Here is a 19,625-nt window from a genome sequence, read left to right on the forward strand (position 1 = left end):
GAAAGGATCGTCAGGTGTTAAATGAGATTAGGGGAATAGGAACAGCTTCTGTTGTTCATGTCTAAACGCTCCTCCTATGTTGTATCGTTCCATGTTTTTTATATTAAACTTACCACCTGCTTCTTGTCCACCAATCGGCTATCTCTCTGTCTGTGTTATTTTTATATTTTTAATTTGACCTTTTTAACTAGGCAAGTCAGTTAAGAACACATTCTTATTTACAATGATGGCCTACACCGGCCAAACCCGGACGACGCAGCCCTATGGGACTACCAATCACAGCCGGCTGTGATACAGCCTGGATTCGAACCAGGGTGTCTGTAGTGACGCCTCTAGTACTATGATGCAGTGCCTTAGACCGCTGCACCACTCGGGAGCCCAACATTTGAAAAATTTATGTCTGATGCAGGCATGGTGTGAATAACTTAACCTCCAAGTTACCAGTTAAAGTTAAAGTTTCCTTTAAAGATCAAAATGGCACTATAAAATTTGGACAAGACAGCATTGACATTCAGCTGTGGCACAGTGGTGACATTCAGTTGTGGTTATGATGATGACACTGTCACGGTATTCTTACGCTCTGTTGTGGAAGTTTGGGGAGAGTCCCTGCTCCTCGTTGATGGTTCTCTGGACCCTGGGGGTGCACACGGTGGGTGAGGTGACCCGGATACCCCCGTTGGGAAGGGTGGGCAGCTCAGAGGAGGTGCTGACCAACACGTTGACCGTCTCCAGAGGGGGGATGACCCCCAGGTTCACCACCAACACTGTCCTCTCCAAGTCCTCATCCAGCACAATATGTCCTGGAATACCATAGCAGAACAACTCACATAAATGGTAATGTTTTATATTTTTCAGAGAAATTTTATCCTTATTGATTACACTAGGAATCAAGATAGTTGGACCCAAAACCACAAGCCTGGTCTCTGTTTGTGCTGTCTTTCCATCTCCTATTGTCATTGTCACACAAATGATCATAGGAGTTGGCAAGACAGTGCAAACAGATCTGGGACCAAACTACACAACCACTGACCACAGCACTTCACACGAGACCCATCCTACCACTGCCACTCTGAAGGGCACCATTAGTTGTAGTGCAGCAATCAAAGTAACAGTCATCAATCTTGGACTTGTCTTTGATTTGCACGGTTATTATCTGGTTGGAGATCATAGCTTCAAATCCCACCACGGTAGAGCATTCTTCCAGTGGGTAAATGAAGACTCCTACAACAAATACAGTTAACATTAACCAAAACAGGCAATTAACCAAAACAGGCAATTAAGTAAAACCAACTAACCAAACTAACTAAAAGTAATGAGACTACCTCAGAGACAAGGGAAGGAAATTCAGAATCATAATTCTAAACACACTTGTATAAGGCCCCCAGAGAATGTTCATGATAACTTTTATATTTGTAACAACAAATGAGGTTCTCACCCTCAATTGGATTGTCCTCAAAGTTATTGTAGGTCATGGATGCTGTCAGGGCCAGGGTGTAACCTCTGACACAGGAAGTGATCTCGCAGACACTGAGAGGCAGAGCATTCTGACTCCCCTTGTTGATCAGGCCTGGCATGGTGAGTTTCTTTTCATTGCCAATCATAGACAAAGGGTAAAAAACATCATGTTCATAATCTTTTTTAATAACTTGTACAATAATTCAACAAACAAGCAAACATCAGTATAAGTCTAGCTCTGATATCCTCACCCTTGCATTGTTGTCCAGCAATAACATCAAAGACAACAGTAAGGGCCTTTTTAGTGCCTTTGAAGTAGAATCATGTCTTTTGCTGTCCAGAATTATGATCAGCAAAAACATTACATCCCTGCAGAGCAGGCCCAGATAATAAAACCACAAGAGAATTCAAACTATATGTTCAGTCCTTGCATGCTTAGACTACAAAGGCGATTGGTGAAAATGAAAACAAAAACATTAGAGAGAGATTTTTTGGGGGCCTCTGGTCTACTGAACATTGTCATGACGTTGCCCTCTTTGGGTACAGCAAGCCTCATACCCCTCTCCCTACCTCCCCCTTGCTTCCTTCAACTAGGATGCTGTGGTCAGAGAGAGGTCGTAAATTCCTGAGGAGAAGACCCTGCCTCGTGGCCACACAGTATAAGAGACAGAGTGAATTTTCATAGAGAACAAAGGAATTTCTTCCACCTCATAGAACTTGAGGTACGAACAAATTTCATGTTCCAGAGAAAGTATTAAAGATCGGCGAAGAATCCAGCTACGAACTGGTCCGTTTGTTACAACTTGGGGAAACTCATGGGAGATGGTGTGGCCACATTACCATAACACTGTTTATATAATAGCCTCAGATATGAGGTTTACATCTAATTGTTGTATAAGATGAATGAGTATGATACTGTTTGTAAAATTGTGTAATGTGATTTTGGACTGTTTAATGAAGGAAACTCCAATTACCGTTTGAGTTGAACTAAATCAGAGGACCTCCCCTGAGCCCAGTTAGGGTCAGGTATCCTGGGACAGCCCCTTTTCTGCAATTCCGAATAAAACTTCTCAAGTAGATCATGTTTCTCTCAATCACGGGAGTACAAAGGTTGCAGACCATTGCTGAATCTTTTAACCATACCACGTGGTCAACTTTTTATGGCTGCAGGGGCAGTATTGAGTAGCTTGGATGAAAAGTGCCCATATCAAACGGCTTGCTCCTCAGTCATAGTTGCTATTATTTGCATATTATTATTCGTATTGGATAGAAAACACTCTGAAGTTTCTAAAACTGTTTGAATGATGACTGTGAGTATAACAGAACTCATATTGGCAGGCAAATCAAAATAGGTCAGAAATCTGAGCTTGTATGTATTCACCAGAGTCCCCAATGAAATCCCCTTGAGATATGAATGATGTTGCACTGCCTAGGGGTTCCGCTAGATGTCAACCATCAATAGCAATTATAATGAGGCTTCTATGTTGTTGTGGGAGTGAATGAGAGCAGAATATATCAGTTGTCCATCATGCAGCCATTTTGTGATCACATTTTTTCCTCCTGGTATCCACTTGCGTTCCACGGCTCACGAAGACAAGAAGGAATACTCCGGTTGGAACTTTATTGAAGCTATATGTTAAAAACATCCCAATGATTGATTCTGTACTTAGTTTGAAATGTTTCTTTGACCAGTAATATCACTTTTTGAAGTTTTTGTCCGATATAACGCTGACCAGAATTAGCGGTATTTGGACATAAATAACGGACATTTTCGAACAAAACAAACATTTATTGTGGACCTGGGATTCCTGGAGTGCTTTCTGATGTAGATCATCAAAGGTAAGGGAATTTTTATCATGTCATTTCTTGTTTATGTTGACGCCATCATTGCGGCTGTGGTGTTTTTAAATTGAGCTCCGTCTCAGATTATTGCATGCATTTCTTTGTCCATAAAGTTTTTTCGAAATCTGACACAGCGGTTGCATTAAGGAGAGGTATATCTATAATTCCATGTGTATAACTATATTATCATCTACATTTATGATGAGTCTTTCTGTTGAATGATGTGGCTATGCAAAATCACTTGATGTTTTTGGAACTGGTAATGTAAACTCAGATTTTTACAAATATAAATATGAACTTTATCAAACAAAACATGCATGTATTGTGTAACATGAAGTCCAATGAGTGTCATTTGATGAAGATAATTCAAGGTTAGTGATTAATTTTATCTTTATTTCTGGTTTTTATGAAGGCTATATTTTGCTGGAAAATGGCTGTGCTTATTGTGGGTTGGTGGAGACCTAACATAATCGTTTGTAGTGCTTTCGCTGAAAAGCCTATTTGAAATCGGACACTTTGGTGCGATTAACAACTAAAATAGATTTAAAATTATATAAGACACATGTATGTTTTAGGAATTGTAATTATGAGATGTAATTAATTACAGTTACATGATTAATAATTTGATCACGTAATACTAATTACAGAGAATCTTTGAGAAAAACTAATTCTTCAATTTAATGATAGTAAAGACACGACAACATGCAAGGCAAAGGCAGCAAGTGAAGACCTATACAGTTTTCAAGGTTATATTCAGGACACAACATTTCAAATTCCCACTATAGAAAAAGCATGACTCATCCATCAAACAGATGATCAACACCAAGGTGGACTGGTCTGGTAGAATATTGCATGAATGAGGGTGCAAGATGAGATTGGGCTGTGAGAAGTGGCCAATGCTTATGGCCGACCTGTATTTTCATGCAAATGTCATCCTACAGTGAATTCAGGAAGTATTCAGACCCCTTTACTTTTTCCACATTGTGTTACATTACAGCCTTGTTCTAAAATTGGTAAGATCGTCCCCCCCCCCCCCCCATCAATCTACACAGAATAACCCATAATGACAAAGCAAAAATAGGTTTTCAGACATTTTTGCAAATGTATATAAAAAAAAACTGAAATATCACATTTACATAAGTATTCAGACCCTTTACTCAGTACTTTGTTAAAGCACCTTTGGCAGCGATTACAGCCTTGAGTCTTCATTGGGTATGACGCTACAAGCTTGGTACACCTATATTTGGGGAGTTTCTCCCATTCCTTTCTGCAGATCCTCTTAAGCTCTATCCGGCTGGATGTGGAGCGTTGCTGCACAGCTATTTTCAGGTCTCTTCCAGAGATGTTCGATCGGGTTCAAGTCTGGGCCACTCAACGACAGAGACTTGTCCCGAAGTTACTCCTGTGGGAAGGTGAACCTTCGCTCCAGTCTGAGATCCTGAGCGCTCTGGAGCAGGCTTTCATCAAGAATCTCTCTGTACTTTGCTCCATTCATCTTTGCCTTGATCTTGACTAATCTCCCAGTCCCTGCCGCTGAAAAACATCCTCATAGCATGATGTGGCCACCACCATGTTTCACCGTAGTGATGGTGCCAGGTTTCCTTCAGATGTGACGCTACGCATTCAGGCCAAAGAGTTGTCATGGTCTGAGAGTCTTTAGGTGCCTTTTGGCAAACTCCAAGTGAGCTGTCATGTGCCGTTTTTACTGAGAAGTGGCTCCCGTCCGGCCTTGGTCACCTCCCTGACCAAGGCCCTTCTCCCCCGATTGCTCAGTTTGGCCGGATGGCCAGCTCAAGGAGAGTCTTGGTGGTTCCAAACGAAGGATGGAGGCCACTGTGTTCTTGGGGACCTTCAATGCTGCAGAAATGTTTTGGTATTCTTCCCCAGATCTTTGCCTCGACACAATCCTGTCTCTGAGCTCTACGGAAAATTCCTTCAACCTCATGGCCTGGTTTTTACTCTGACATGCACTGTCAACTGTGGGACCTTGGTTAAGGGCGCTGTACTGACAATTGGCCTAGCGTCGTCCGGGTTATGGAGGTTTGGCCGGTAGGGAAATCCTTGTCTCATCGCGCACCAGCGACTCCAGCCGCGGGCCGGGCGCAGTGCGCGCTAACCAAGGTTGCCAGGTGCACGGTGTTTCCTCCGACACATTGGTGCGGCTGGCTTCCGGAGTTGGATGGCGCTGTGTTAAGAAGCAGTGCGGCTTGGTTGGGTTGTGTATTGGAGGACGCATGACTTTCAACCTTCGTCTCTCCCATTTACATTTACATTTAAGTCATTTAGCAGACGCTCTTATCCAGAGCAACTCTCCCGAGCCCGTACGGGAGTTGTAGCGATGAGATAAGATAGTAGCTACTAAAAACAATTGGATACCACGAAATTGGGGAGAAAAAGGGGTAAAATAAAAATATATATATATAAATATATATAATACTAAATCGATTGTAGAATAAGGCTGTAATTTGATTTGATTTAACTTAACAAAATGTGGGAAAAGTCAAGTGGTCTGAATACTTTCCAAAGGCACTGTATATTGCAACCCAGGTTTTTTAAATGATGTTGTGGTGTCCTGGGTTTCTGTTGTGTTCAGAGAGCCATAGCCTGAGCCTCTAACACAGCCTTTATGCGTGGTGTTATGACGACAGCAAATTTCCATAGAGACTGAGCCGTTGCCTGCCTGCTGATGATACTGACCAGTGTCTCTCCAAACTAATGTGCCAATGTTAGTGGCTATAAGACTACATACAGTACAATACTTAGAGTGAAAAACTCCAAACTGCTCCTTCAGCCAAATAGTATTTTTGTGAATTATCTACATGATGGATCTCAAGATCATTGGTCTTCCTGACTCCCTGCTTGGACAAGATTACTGTCTGCTATCATAATGCATCCACAATTTACAAGATCCATAATTAATTTAAAAAATATATTTTAAGTGTGCCGCCTCCTCATACTAATTCATCAAAAAAAGGTTTTGGCTGGCCCGGCACAGGGTTGTCATTTAGTGAAAAGGAATATGCCAGACAGATGCACCCACAGTGCTCACTGCGCACACCTGCTCTGCAATCAGTGTCAACAGTGCCACCACGTGTCCTAAGGGACACAAGATGGGAACAAGCAGAGATGCAGATGCAGTGTCTTGTTCCTCTAAAACACAACATCTCTCACATCACAATGCCATTATTCTTCCCTTATTCTAAAAACATTGAACAGCATAACTGGACTGTAAACTGTTTTAGCTGTGACAATACAGAAATGCATTGTGCAATCAGATTATTCAACCTCATTGATTAATAACCTATAATTAATAACTGTGATTAATAACCTAAATCCACTTTAAAAAATAATATAATATATCCAAAAATTAGAAGAGGAACAAAAATGTTGGGGCAAAATCATAAAATGTTCACAATTAAGTTGATTGATATTATGCCCATTCCAATAATGGCAAAATCCTAAAGGTAATCCATTAGTGTTTCTCTCTTAATGGGAGTTTCTTTTTTCAGTCTGACAGGCTGTGATAATGAGTGTGTCCAAGTGACAGACCCCATGAGACCCTCTCCTTGTCGTATGAATTGTCTTGAGCTCTTCAGAAAGGCTCATCCAAACATAGCCTAATATCATCCACATAGTCACCATCCATACAGTACAGTCATTAATAACACCACAATAACAGCAGCTTTCCAAGGAAACAGGTCAGAAATAACCATCTGTTGATAATACAGAATGGTTTGTATTGCAGGATTACATTGCTGGCTGATATAATTACAAACATATCAATGCCAATATACAATATACATGCACAATATTCAGCAACAACTACTGAAATAATGAAGTCTTACCTTTTCATTTGTGTAAACTGGGGGTGAGATGATGATTTCTGTCTTTTGGAAACCCACTTTTCATGAAATATGTCCTTTTCGCCTCTATTTCTTTTTCATCCTTTTTTCTTTCCTCTGGAGTATGTGGCAAATGCCAGCTACCAGAGGTGGGTAGAGAAACTATTAATTAATTGTCTCTGGCTTTTCACAGAGGAACTAAACAAAAACAGAGAAGGACAGTGGACACTAGGCAGCAACCTTGTCAGCAATATAGTCAGCACAGCAACATGTGGTTATACAAAGTATATCAGCTAAGACTCTCCCCCCTCCCTGTGGCTGGAGTTAGGTTTTCACTGACGGGGAAAGAAAGGGAGAGAGAGACAGACAGAGATACCAGCCCAGCCACAGAGCGAGAAACCTGTGCAACAGATTAGCATTTTCCGCCCTCCCTTCCCATACTACCCCTCCCCTCTGCATTCATAGCATCAGCACCACCCACTCTCCTTCTTCCCTGCAATCGATGACGAGAGACCCCATTCATGCATCGTTTTTGATAGCTGGGGGATCAGACTAAATGAAATGAAACGCCAGGCGTGGAGAACAAGAAATAGTGGGAGGGGGAACATAAAACTCGTCTCGCCTCCATCCAGTCCAGTGCTCTGTCTCTGCTTTATTGCAAAGCCAATAATGTTTAGATTATAATGTGGGTGATATGATTTTGGCTGTCTGCGTTGTGACCAGTTAATCTGATCTGGCTTTTTTTGTATTTTTTTACTGAGGACGTAACCATGACAAACGATGTAGACCTCTAATGGCATCTTAAAATATATTTGTGAGGGAGGAGTGATGTGGGTGGGGGTTATTGGCTGAAGCTGCATCCGCTCCACAATTAAACAATCCCCTCCCCTCAGCCTCACCCCCCTCTCTTTTATGTGGACTGACAGGTCTCTCTCTACCTGGCTGGGTCACTCATCGGGACCGCCATCTCTTCTCCTACTCAGATTTTCTGGGACCAGATGACAAATAAAAAAGAAAAGGCCAAATTAGCTAGAAATTACACATCCTTTATAGCTGTAATACGTGGACGATTAATAAACAAAACAATAGCCAAACCTGTATCTGATAGCAGATTGTATTATTCTAATAGAGCCTGTAGTATTGCACATTTTCAACGAAGGCCTACACAAACTAATGGGGTAAACAAAGTTGATGGGAACTCAGAATACCACTTCCGAGTTCCCATCAGAAAGAGTGCAGCCTAGGTGCGCAACAGCGGCAGCTTCTTTTGCTTAGCAGGCAGCAGCATCCCTTTCGACGCACAGCTCAATTTCATAGTTTGCTGTGTAGCTGAACATTTGTGTAAAATAATATACATTAAACGTGAACAATGGCTACTGACTCCTGGGCTCTGGCTGTCGATAAACAGGAATCTACGACGGACTCTGTAAGTTTAAATATTTCGCTAGCTCATTAGCTAGCTGAATTCCCAACCATGCATGACGAAAAGCATCAGACTTTATGCTGCTACCTAGCAAGCTTGCTAGCGCAGCCAACTGTAGCCGAGGCAATTTGTGGCTGAATTGTCAGAGGTTAGCTAGCTAACCATGTGCTGATGGTGTGCCACTGTTAACTGACACACCTTCTGAATGACTGTAGCGATGTTTGTTATGCCTTTGAAGTTGTTGGCATAATTTGAGCTTCAGTGCAGACACGTGCTTGCCAATATTTGATGAGGGGAAATTTGATATTTGCGTACTAACAACATGTTTCTTTCTCTTACAAGTTCGGCTCCTTGGTGATAAGATCTCCACCTCGAGTTGGAGGTGATGCTGCACCTAGAAAGGCAAAAGGTAAAATCACTGTGGTGTCAATAATAAAACTTTGCCCGTGATATCCATGTATTATTGTTTATGACCTTTGTGATAAAATGGGGTGATGAGTTTTTGTTGTTCCTTCAGGTACCACAAAACAAGTGGAGAATGGCACCAACGTGGAAGAAAAAGGTGTGTGATTTCCCAGGGTTTATTTTAATCTCCCCCCATCACCATGTCTCCATTCAGTTACTACAACAGGCCATTCACCTGTCATTCTTGCCTTGTAGAGGACAAAGCGGCCCAGTCGTTGTTGAATAAGATGATCCACACCAGCCTTGTGAACACTACCAATCAAGTAGAGGTTCTTCAGAGGGATCCAAAATCTCCTCTTTACTCGGTCAAGACATTTGAAGAGCTGAGACTGTATGTCATCTCAGTGTTCAAATTCACCATTGCTTACTAATTTACAAATGTGTATAGGCCTACCTCACATGAAACCTACACTATAACGTGTATTTTAACCTGAGTTAGGATCTACAACATGACTTTTTTCCCAGTATTGTGTGTGGTGTTCAACATGTTTGGTTGGCATTTTTTATATGTGGAAACACTTATCTCCCTCACTAGCTTTAAGCACCAGCTGTCAGAGCAGCTCACAGATTACTGCACCTGTACATAGCCCACCTATAATTTAGCCCAAACAACTACCTCTTCCACTACTGTATTTATTTATTTTGTTCCTTTGCATCCCATTTTTTTTATTTCTACTTTGCACATTTCTTCCACTGCAAATCTACCATTCCAGTGTTTTACTTGCTATATTGTATTTACTTTGCCACCATGGCCTTTTTTTGCCTTTACCTCCCTTATCTCACCTCATTTGCTCAAATCGTATATAGACTTGTTTCTACTGTATTATTGACTGTATGTTTGTTTTACTCCATGTGTAACTCTGTGTCGTTGTATGTGTCGAACTGCTTTGCTTTATCTTGGTCAGGTCGCAATTGTAAATGAGAACTTGTTCTCAACTTGCCTACTTGGTTAAATTTAAATAAAGGTGAAATAAAACTAAATAAATGTGGTGTTTTAAACGTTCTTCCATCTCAGGAAAGATGAGCTGCTAAGAGGAGTGTATGACATGGGTTTCAACAGACCCTCTAAGATCCAGGAGAATGCCCTGCCCATGATGCTGGCAGAGCCGTGAGTACCCATTTAATTTAGCTCAATGCTCCTTGTGATTAAGCTCAATAATAGAGGAAATAGCCTAGATATTTTGCATATTTGAATGGGTTGTGTGTTCTGATATTAAACATTTCATTTTAACCTTCAGTCAGATGTAGTCAAACTAGTTATTAACCATTATCACGTTTATGTATACAGTAATATAGTTGTTTGATTGGATTTTGATGTGAAATTAATGGAATCTACACGATCTACCTTTTAGTCCCCCATTGTTCTCTCTTCAGCGTGTATTATCCCTCTGGTTCCAGACCTCAGAACCTGATTGCCCAATCACAGTCCGGCACAGGTAAAACAGCTGCCTTTGCGCTGGCCATGCTCAGCCATGTTGACCCAGCTAACAAATGGACTCAGGTGAGTTGACATCTCCACCTTCAGCACCGATATATACTGGAGCCATTAGCACTACTCAGGCTATGGTCTTGAACTTAGCTTTAAGAAGCTAGACCTCTGATACAGGTACTCAGAGGTCAGGTAATCAGCAAGTTCAGAAATAGTTTTTATGGGTTTGTTTGTTTTATTAAGAGCGACTGCAGATCAGGGTAGCAGGTAAAATGAAAGTGCCTTGGTATAGAATACTTCCATCAGTGTGTTGCTTTTTTAGTTGGTTGATTTTATAGATAAAAGCCTCATATTACTGAAACTCTTTATTTTGCCCCCTCAGTGTCTTTGCATTGCCCCAACGTACGAGCTAGCTTTGCAGACTGGTAAAGTCATTGAACAGATGGGGAAATTCTATCCTGAGGTCAAATTGGCATATGCCATTCGTGGCAATAAATGTAAGTGTCAAAACATTCATGCTTTTTTATTCTGAATACAATCTGTAATGTTATGGTGCATAATTTTACTGGGGAAATTGTAATCAATGCCGGTGCTCTCACACAAATGTCATGGCGGAAGCATAACTTTCAATAAGTTGTATTATAAAATGGATGTTCTGTAAAAGATGCTAATGAGAATCATAATTAACTGTCCTATATGTCTCTGGTTGCTGAGCAGTGGACCGAGGGACGAAGCTTCAGGAGCAAATTGTCATCGGGACACCTGGCACGGTCCTAGACTGGTGCTCCAAACTGAAAATCATCGACCCCAAGAAGATCAGCGTCTTCGTCCTGGACGAGGCTGACGTCATGATTGCCACACAAGGTCACCAGGACCAGAGCATCCGGATCCAAAGGTGAGTTTTCTCATAAATTGTAAATGTACAGTACTCTCATCTAGCATAACCTAAGTCCTACAAGACAAGCTTGTCTTGCAGGCCAGTAATTACATGAGTGTTGCTATTAAGTATTGTTCCCGAGTGGCGCAGTGGTCTAAGGCACTGCATCTCAGTGCTAGAGGCTTCGCTACAGACCCTGGTTTAATTCCAGGCTGTATCATAACCGGCCGTGATTGGGAGTCCCATAGGGCGGCGCACAATTGGCCCAGCGCGTTAGGGTTTGGTCGGGGTAGCCCGTCACTGTAAATAAGAATTTCTTCTTAACTGACTTGCCTAGTTAAATAAAATAAAACATTAACCTCTTGAATGATAGGGCACAACCTCAAGTACATAGTACAAATATTAGGAAAATATGAAAAATCTATTTTTTCTATTCAACAAAAGTGGGGCAATAGGGCTTGAAATCATACTTTCTAAATAAAGTACTTTGTAAAAAACTTACTATAGATTTCACCTTTCTTATAACTCATATAAATATGATCATACTTAGTGACAGTACAATATTGGCACTATTTTACATAACTGACGAGAATTCTTAACGTCCACTGAGCGGTGCAGAGACGCCATTCAAATTTGTGCAGAATCGTTACAACTTCAGCTTGTCTGTGACCTATAGAAAGTGGTCTTGTTTAAATTCTATGATGATGACATTATTTTTTAAAATTTTTTCATGTTGAGATCTCAATCCGTCTGAGAATATCACAGCGAGATAGAAGTTCTATTGTATCCGCTAGTCTCCCTCTTCATATGTGCTATTGCAAGCATAGCTGTGAGTTTCACAGACACAGGAAATTGTTCCTTTGCCTGGATAGGCCAGAAAATGTGACGTGTCACTCCCTATAAATGTAGGGTCTGAAACCTGAGTCTTCAAGTCATCTGTATGAGAGTGGTAGCAGAGAGCAGACCAGTCGGAAGCGGTTCAGAACCACTCAAAGTCCACCATATAGGGGACTTAACATCTTTGTTTACAAACACCTGTAAAAGGGCTCTTAAAGACATAGTTGTCACCAAAGTTCCAGATCACGTATTTTTTTAAATGTCCTGCTTTGGCTGGATGTGTCAATGTGTAGTTCATACATACTTAATCTATAAGCAGAAATATTGTCTTACTCAATTAGCTGCAAAATCCCTAGTTTGAAAGCGACTTTTTCTGGAAGCTGTACTGCACATTTTTCCAACATTTTGCCCCATGTCGGGCAGCCCACTAGCAATTAAAGTTCACCCAAAGAGCTTCAGCCCCTCGCCATTTGAGTGACAGCTAGGAAAATGCACCCACAGTAGAATGAGAGGGAGAGCAATGACGTGGCGCACATACTACATCTGCACATGTGTGACTTAGTAAGCAATTTTCGGGGTCCACTTTTATCTTGTGAGCACTACTTTCAGAACTACGATCTGAAAAGTATACAAAAGTACTGGAGCATCGGCTTCCGGTGACGCAAATTAGGAAATGGTTGCCTAGTTTTTCGTACTGCATATCAGTTGGGTATTTCCCCCCCTAAATTCAAGTATTTACTCTGAGCATTGTAATAACTTAAACAAAATGGAAAGGGGGAAAATAGGAAAAGGTTGCGGAGCTACAACAACAGCCCGTAACAAGACAGCAGAAGATATAATCGTTGATGAACCCGAGATGGCTAATGCTAGCGCAAATAAGATAGCAGCAGCAAAGGAACCCTCATTTCGTGAGGTGATAAAGGAGGAATTGAGCGAGGCGCTCACAGGCTTACGAGAGGAACTTCGAGAAGATGTAAGAAAATAACTCAATGAGTTCAAGAAGGACATTAACCAGAAACTTGAAGAAAACAAAGAGAACTTAGCGTACACTGGGCGCAGTGTACGCTAGCCAAGGTGGCCAGGTGCACGGTGTTTCCTCCGGCGCATTGGCTGGCTTCCGGGTTGGATGCGCGCTGTGTTAAGAAGCAGTGCGGCTTGGTTGGGTTGTGTATCGGCGGACGCATGACTTTCAACCTTCGTCTCTCCCGAGCTGAGTTGTAGCGATGAGACAAGATAGTAGCTACTACAACAATTGGATACCACAAAATTGGGGAGAAAAAGGGGTAAAAATTCAAAAAAAAGAGAAAAAAAGAATGGAGAACATAATCCCAGAATTGATTGACGGAGATCAAACTGGTTTCATACAAAATAGGACAATATAAAGAGAACACTACATGTCATGGACCACATTACTCAGAATAAGACAAGTGCAACATTAATCAGTCTAAATGCAGAAAAAGCACTTGATTCAGGGATGGGATGGGATTATCTGTTCCAAGTTATGGAAAGATTTGGTTTCAACAAAGTGATACAGTGCATCAAAACACTGTATTCATATCCGACCGCTAGAATAAAGATAAATGGAAATTTGTCACGAACTATAAAATTAGGGCGAGGGGCAAGACCAGGCTATAATCTTTCACCCACGCTCTTCTCCTTGTACTTCAAACCATTAGCACAGGCAATAAAACAGGACCCAACTTTCGAGGGAATAACAAGAGACAGTGAACATAAGATATGCTGATGATGTTCTTTTATTCCTTAAAGACCCAGGCTCAAGTGTACCTAGATTGATGGATGTTTTACAAACATTTGGAACATATTCAAGGTATGTGCTTAACGTACACAAGACCCAAGCCTAGTATATAATTATAGCCCTCAGGAAGAGCTGAAGAGTAGGTATAACTTACACTGGACCTCTTCATCCATTAAATATCTTGGAATATATCTACCAAAAGATAGACCCAAACTTTATTGCATGAATTACGATCACATCAACAAGAAAATAAATGGTGACCTAGACAGGTGGAATTCACTTCGCTTAGATCTTAGTAGTAGAATTGAAACAATCAAAATGAACATCCTGCCGAGGTTACTGTATTTGTTCCAATCATAGAAATCCCACCTAATCATAGAAATCTCACCTAAACAGTTGAGTGAATGGAATAAACAGATAAAAATAGGTTTATCTGGAACAGTAAGAGACCAACAATTAGATATACAACATAACAATTATCAAACTGTGGGGGTGTGGCCTTGCCAAACCTAAAATATTATTATGCATCAGCCTAATTGAGACCTCTGGTGTGTTGGTGCAATCCAGAGTACGAATCCAAATGGAAAGACATTGAGACTACTTTGACAGAGATACCCATACAGTCAGTTTTGGGAAATAAGGACATGGTAATAGAAATATACAGTAGACAAAATCAGTGGATTAATTTCTCTCTGAAGACATGGTTTAGGGTAGTTAAGCAAAATAATTTAGACAGAGAGATCAAACTGCTGAGTTGGCCCGCATACGAACCCAGGTTCATCCCTGCAACTCAGGACAGCAGATTTAAACAATGGACACAGAAAGGCATCACATCATTCAGTACAATTATAAGGAATGGGGACCTAGATAACTTCCAGGACCTAAGTAAAAAACATGGCTTGGATAAACAAGCAAAAAACAAACATGTTTACAGATACCTACAAGTTCAACACTATTTCTTAAGGGAGATAAAAGTGACTGACCCTCGCACCTCAAAGTATTCACTAACGCATACAACTTGGGGTAACAAAATAACTATTTTAAATCTCTACTTGGGCATTCAATCCTCAAAGAAACATTCTACAAACTATATTAAAAAGAAATGGGAGGAGGAACTTAACATTGAACTGATGAAACATGGTTGAACATATTAGAAACTCAAGGTCATGGATAGAATTCTGTTTGAAGAATGTTATGTTTCTTCATGACACCTAAACTGAAATCAAAACAGACTGGCTCCCTACATCCTTGTTGGAGAGAATGAGGTTTATTGAGGGTGGATCAATCTCATGTCTTTTGGACTTGCCCCGCAATCAAAACTTAACTGGATCTAACATTGGAAAAATAATGGGATTTGACATAGAACAAACATTAATTTCTTTGTACTTGGGTGAAATACCTGATAACTTAAATAGAGAAAAGTACCTCTTGAAGGTCCTACTGGCAGCCATTAAAAAGGCTGTCACTAGGAAATGGCTACAAAAAAGACCCTCCCACAGTGACACAATGGATAGACATTGTAAAAGAAATACACCACATGGAGCCGTATGACCTTTGCTTTAAGAACACAAGAGGAGAGAGGTCAGGAGTACTGGGAAAAATGGGTTTTGTACTTGAAAAAGGTCAATGAATGTCAATGTAACTAATATGATGAAGGTGCACTAACTGCCAGATCTTTTTTGTTCTTTATTTGTACGTACTTTGTGTTCCTACAATAAAAAAAAACTTTAAAAAAAACTGGTGCATCTAATTAATGACCACTGATGGTGATTAGTTACCTTAGCTTCTTCAGCTGGTTATCTTGAGGACTTTTCCTGTTGTGATGTATTTTTCTGATGCTAATAAACTGTGTTCTTAGCTAACTAAATGATGACGGCTAATACTAAGCATTCATTCATTATCCACCTGGAGAAACTCTGACTTTTCCCTCCCCCACCCCACGCAGAATGTTGCCAAATGAATGTCAGATGCTGCTGTTTTCAGCCACGTTTGAGGACTCAGTCTGGAAGTTTGCCGAGAGAGTTGTGCCAGACCCCAACATCATCAAGTTGAAACGTGAAGAGGAGACTCTGGACACCATCAAGCAGTATTACGTGCTCTGCAATGATAAGGACGAGAAGTTCACAGCCCTCTGTAATATCTACGGAGCCATCACCATCGCCCAGGCTATGATCTTCTGTCACGTGAGTCTGTCCTCCTTCTCAACGTATCATAGGAATTACATTTCTGGGGGATTTGGGTTGATATGGTACATAAACTAGCCTAATATAGTAAAGAAATAAAGGTGTTTGTATGGTACATAAAGTAACAGAGAATTAATCAATGGTTTTTGCCTTTTAGACCCGAAGGACAGCTGGCTGGCTGTCTGCTGAGCTGACCAAAGAGGGCCATGTGGTGGCACTGCTGAGTGGGGAGATGACTGTTGAGCAGAGAGCGGCCATCATTGAACGCTTCAGGGAGGGCAAAGAGAAAGTCCTAGTGACCACCAACGTATGCTCCAGAGGTGAATATCAAGAAAATTAAAGCATGATAAATGTAACCAATTGTATTTATGTAGCATGATGATTGTGTTTCGCTTTGACATTGAACATTTATTTTTCAATAGGCATTGATGTTGAGCAAGTTTCCGTGGTGATCAACTTTGACCTGCCCATAGACAAAGACGGAAACGCTGACAACGAGACATACCTTCACCGGATTGGCCGAACAGGACGTTTCGGCAAGAGGGGGCTTGCCGTCAATATGATTGACAGCAAACACAGCATGAACATTCTCAACCAAATCGAGGAGCATTTCAGTACATTTCTGTCTCTATACCAATTAATTACAACATTGTACATATTGATCTATATAATAGTGTTCTCATTAGTAACCTAACCTTTCGTCTCGTTTTTTCCACACAGATAAGAAGATAAACAAACTTGACACTGACGATCTGGATGAAATCGAGAAAATCAGCAACTGAAGAGGATGCTATCCTTTATAAATCATAATTGAATGCATCTAATATTTCTGCAGGTGGGACTGTTGCCTCACATTAATAATATTACTACACAGATTATACACTTAGGGTTAGCTAGCGAGCCAGCCAGCTAATGTTCGCTAGCTAGTTAACAGTAAACTTTAACTTGAAATGAAAACAACTTTCTGACAAAATTAGAAATAATTATATCTGAAAATATAACTAGCTAGACTCTTACCCATATACATGGATGGACACTTCTCCCTCTCTGTCATGGATGCCATGGTTGCCTTAGTTTGAAGATGTAATCCGGAGACAGGTGTTTTACACAACAGCCTTCTGTGTATTCTCGTTTATACTCCATCTTCATATTTGCAACCATACGCCAGAATTTTCTCCATCTCCTTAGCGATCATACTCTAATTCTACTGATTTCAAAACTCGACCCTCCAGAAAGTGGAAAGCAACTCAATGCAGTTCTACTGAGATAACTTATCAAAAAAAGCTGGCAGACCAATATGAACTCATCTCTTTGCATGTCCAGCCCACCCGTTATCTCAGCCAATCACATCTAGTGGGAAGGTTCCTGTCTTTTTCTGTGGCTAAACCAACTAGGCTCGTAATTTTAACAATATTATTTGTATACACAGATGGCATACAAGTTTTATCAAGGCACATGAAAGTTCATGTTCCAGAAGGCATTTTGATAATAATAACAGAAACAATAGTTTACATTCAAATGGCTCTCCTGTGAAGTGGTGACCCGTGACATATGCCTAGTTTCTTGAAATGAGTCACATTTATGCTTTTGGACTTAAGTCACTTTAAGGATTTATTTGAATGTTTACATGAAATAACAGTATGTTAGCCATGCCTTAATAATATGCAAAACATTTAGATTGCATAGATTCTGCTATTTGAAACTATTAGGATTAGTTGGTTTTCATTTGCTATACTTTTTATCGAGTGGTTACACTAAACTAATATTTTACCCTCTTGATCGGGTGCTCTCCTCAGAGGAATGCATAGGTGTACGCATTGGCCATATGGTTGTTTGCAGCATTATTCAATATATTGAATAAAACGGAGAACACTTTGCAAAAGTTAGGCTAATGGGGGAAGTTTGCTGTGCTGATTTGTCTTAAAACCCCTTATTTTATAGAATCATAAGAGTGAAAAGGTAATGTGATTTGAAGTTGAGCAAATGAGAAGTACTATACTAACTAAACTGGAGCAATGTCCCTTCCTTATTAATGAGAAGGAACTCATGATCAATCTAGTCTAGACTAATAATGCTTGAGAAATTTACAGCATTTCAGTATTGCAACACTAAATACATTCTTGATAGTTTGGATACACTGGTGTTTCACGGTAATCCTAAGATTCCATTGTAATATTACTGTGAGTATTAGAGCGGTTGCACCATCTTGTATTTTAAGTTTTCCCAATAGGGCTCTGCAAATCTCTGATGGGAGTTTGTTTCGGTGAACAAAACTTGTTTCCAGTCACATTCAATTAGTTTGAAACTAACATGAAGGTTTGAGTCAGAATTGATTGGTTAATATTTTCCTTAAACTATTGGTATACTTATTCTGTCAACTGACAAAAATTGGGCACTTTTACGAAGTAAAATAAGATTGTATGGAATGTACCTAAATGGTTAGGAATATATTTAGAGAGAATCTTTATTGAGCAAAACACCATTTAATAATGTTTTTTTGTACCTTAGTGAATGTTATTTATATTTGGACTGTGCTTGAACTAAACTTGTTAAGTGTTTAGAGTGTTTACCTTGGCTATGGAAGCAATACATATCCTCTGCTGAATCTATTCTCTTATACTTGTCTGCACTTTTTGGTTTTGTTGTAATAAAGATTACCCTACCTAATGTCTGTCTGTCTGGTAATTATTGAGGTTTGTTTCCCCTTGTAATATACATGGTTGATTGAAAATACAAAACATACCTTGCCAGACCCAATCGAGCCAAAGGTTCTTTACAAATTGCCATTGAACAATGGAAATGAGCACTATTTTAGTAATAATAAAAAAGAAAAATACAATATAAGTATTAGTCAAAAGTTGAGACACCTGCTCATTCAAGGTTTTTTTTAAACTTAAATAACATGGAATCATGTAGTAACCAAAAGAGTCAAACAAAATATATTTTATATTCTTCCTTGCCTTGATGACAGCTTTGCACACACTCAACCAGCTTCACCTGGAATTATTTTCCAACCATCTTGAAGGAATTCCCACATGCTGAGCACTTGTTGGCTGCTTTTCCTTCACTCTACGGTCCAACTCATCCCAAACCATCTCAATTGGGTTGAAGTCAGGTGATTGTGGGGGCCAGGTCATCTGATGCAGCACTCCATCACTCTCCTTGGTCAAATAGCCCTTACACAGCCTGGAGGTGTGTTTTGGGTCATTGTCCTGTTGAAAAACAAATTATAGTACCACTAAGACCAGATGGGATGGTGTATTGCTGCAGAATGCTGTGGTAGCCATGCTGGTTATGTGTACATTGAATTCTAAATAACTAAATCACTGACCGTGTCACCAGCAAAGCACCCCACACCATCACACCACCTCCATGCTTCACGGTGGGAACCACACATGCGGAGATGCCACAAAGCCATCCGTTCACTTACTCTGCGTCTCACAAAGTCGGTGGTTGGAACCAAAAATCTCAGATTGGACTCCACCGGTCTAATGTCCAGTGCTCGTGTTTCTTGGC

General features: G+C 40.4%; 2 protein-coding genes across 5 annotated transcripts in view; one reads left to right on the forward strand and one right to left on the reverse strand.

Moving 5' to 3' along the window:
• Positions 1-1,192, reverse strand: part of LOC124022884 (von Willebrand factor A domain-containing protein 5B1-like) — a 48,837-nt gene extending 47,645 nt beyond the window's left edge. The window contains exon 1 of the mRNA XM_046337581.1: positions 578-1,192. The gene's annotated coding sequence lies outside the window, so the exon portion shown is untranslated. The remainder of the gene's footprint in view (positions 1-577) is intronic.
• Positions 1,193-8,098: 6,906 nt separating this feature from the next.
• On the forward strand, positions 8,099-18,776 carry LOC124032182 (ATP-dependent RNA helicase DDX19A-like). Of its 4 annotated transcripts, none has more exons than XM_046344364.1 (12): positions 8,099-8,565; positions 8,905-8,971; positions 9,080-9,124; positions 9,223-9,358; positions 10,043-10,135; positions 10,402-10,528; positions 10,839-10,953; positions 11,174-11,351; positions 15,872-16,109; positions 16,267-16,429; positions 16,532-16,723; positions 16,830-18,776. In XM_046344364.1, exons 1-12 carry the CDS (start codon positions 8,509-8,511, stop codon positions 16,889-16,891), a joined length of 1,473 nt encoding a protein of 490 aa, XP_046200320.1. In that variant the 5' UTR covers positions 8,099-8,508; the 3' UTR covers positions 16,892-18,776. The 4 variants fall into 4 exon arrangements, with proteins under 4 accessions (XP_046200320.1, XP_046200322.1, XP_046200319.1 ...); XM_046344366.1 differs by having other exon boundaries at positions 10,426-10,528; XM_046344363.1 differs by having other exon boundaries at positions 16,532-18,776.
• Positions 18,777-19,625: the final 849 nt, after the last annotated feature.

This window comes from Oncorhynchus gorbuscha, linkage group LG03 (genome assembly GCF_021184085.1).
Source record: "Oncorhynchus gorbuscha isolate QuinsamMale2020 ecotype Even-year linkage group LG03, OgorEven_v1.0, whole genome shotgun sequence".
Taxonomy (NCBI): Eukaryota; Metazoa; Chordata; class Actinopteri; order Salmoniformes; family Salmonidae; genus Oncorhynchus; species Oncorhynchus gorbuscha.

What these genes read in the sequence shown, in the direction of transcription:
- LOC124032182 (XM_046344363.1), top strand. Translation starts at nt 8,509, where the DNA reads ATGGCTACTGACTCCTGGGCTCTGGCTGTCGATAAACAGGAATCTACG. An exon ending in ACATTTGAAGAGCTGAGACT is followed by an intron (nt 9,359 to 10,042) that starts GTATGTCATCTC and finishes CTTCCATCTCAG; the next exon opens with GAAAGATGAGCTGCTAAGAG. An exon ending in CACCAACGTATGCTCCAGAG is followed by an intron (nt 16,430 to 16,531) that starts GTGAATATCAAG and finishes ATTTTTCAATAG; the next exon opens with GCATTGATGTTGAGCAAGTT.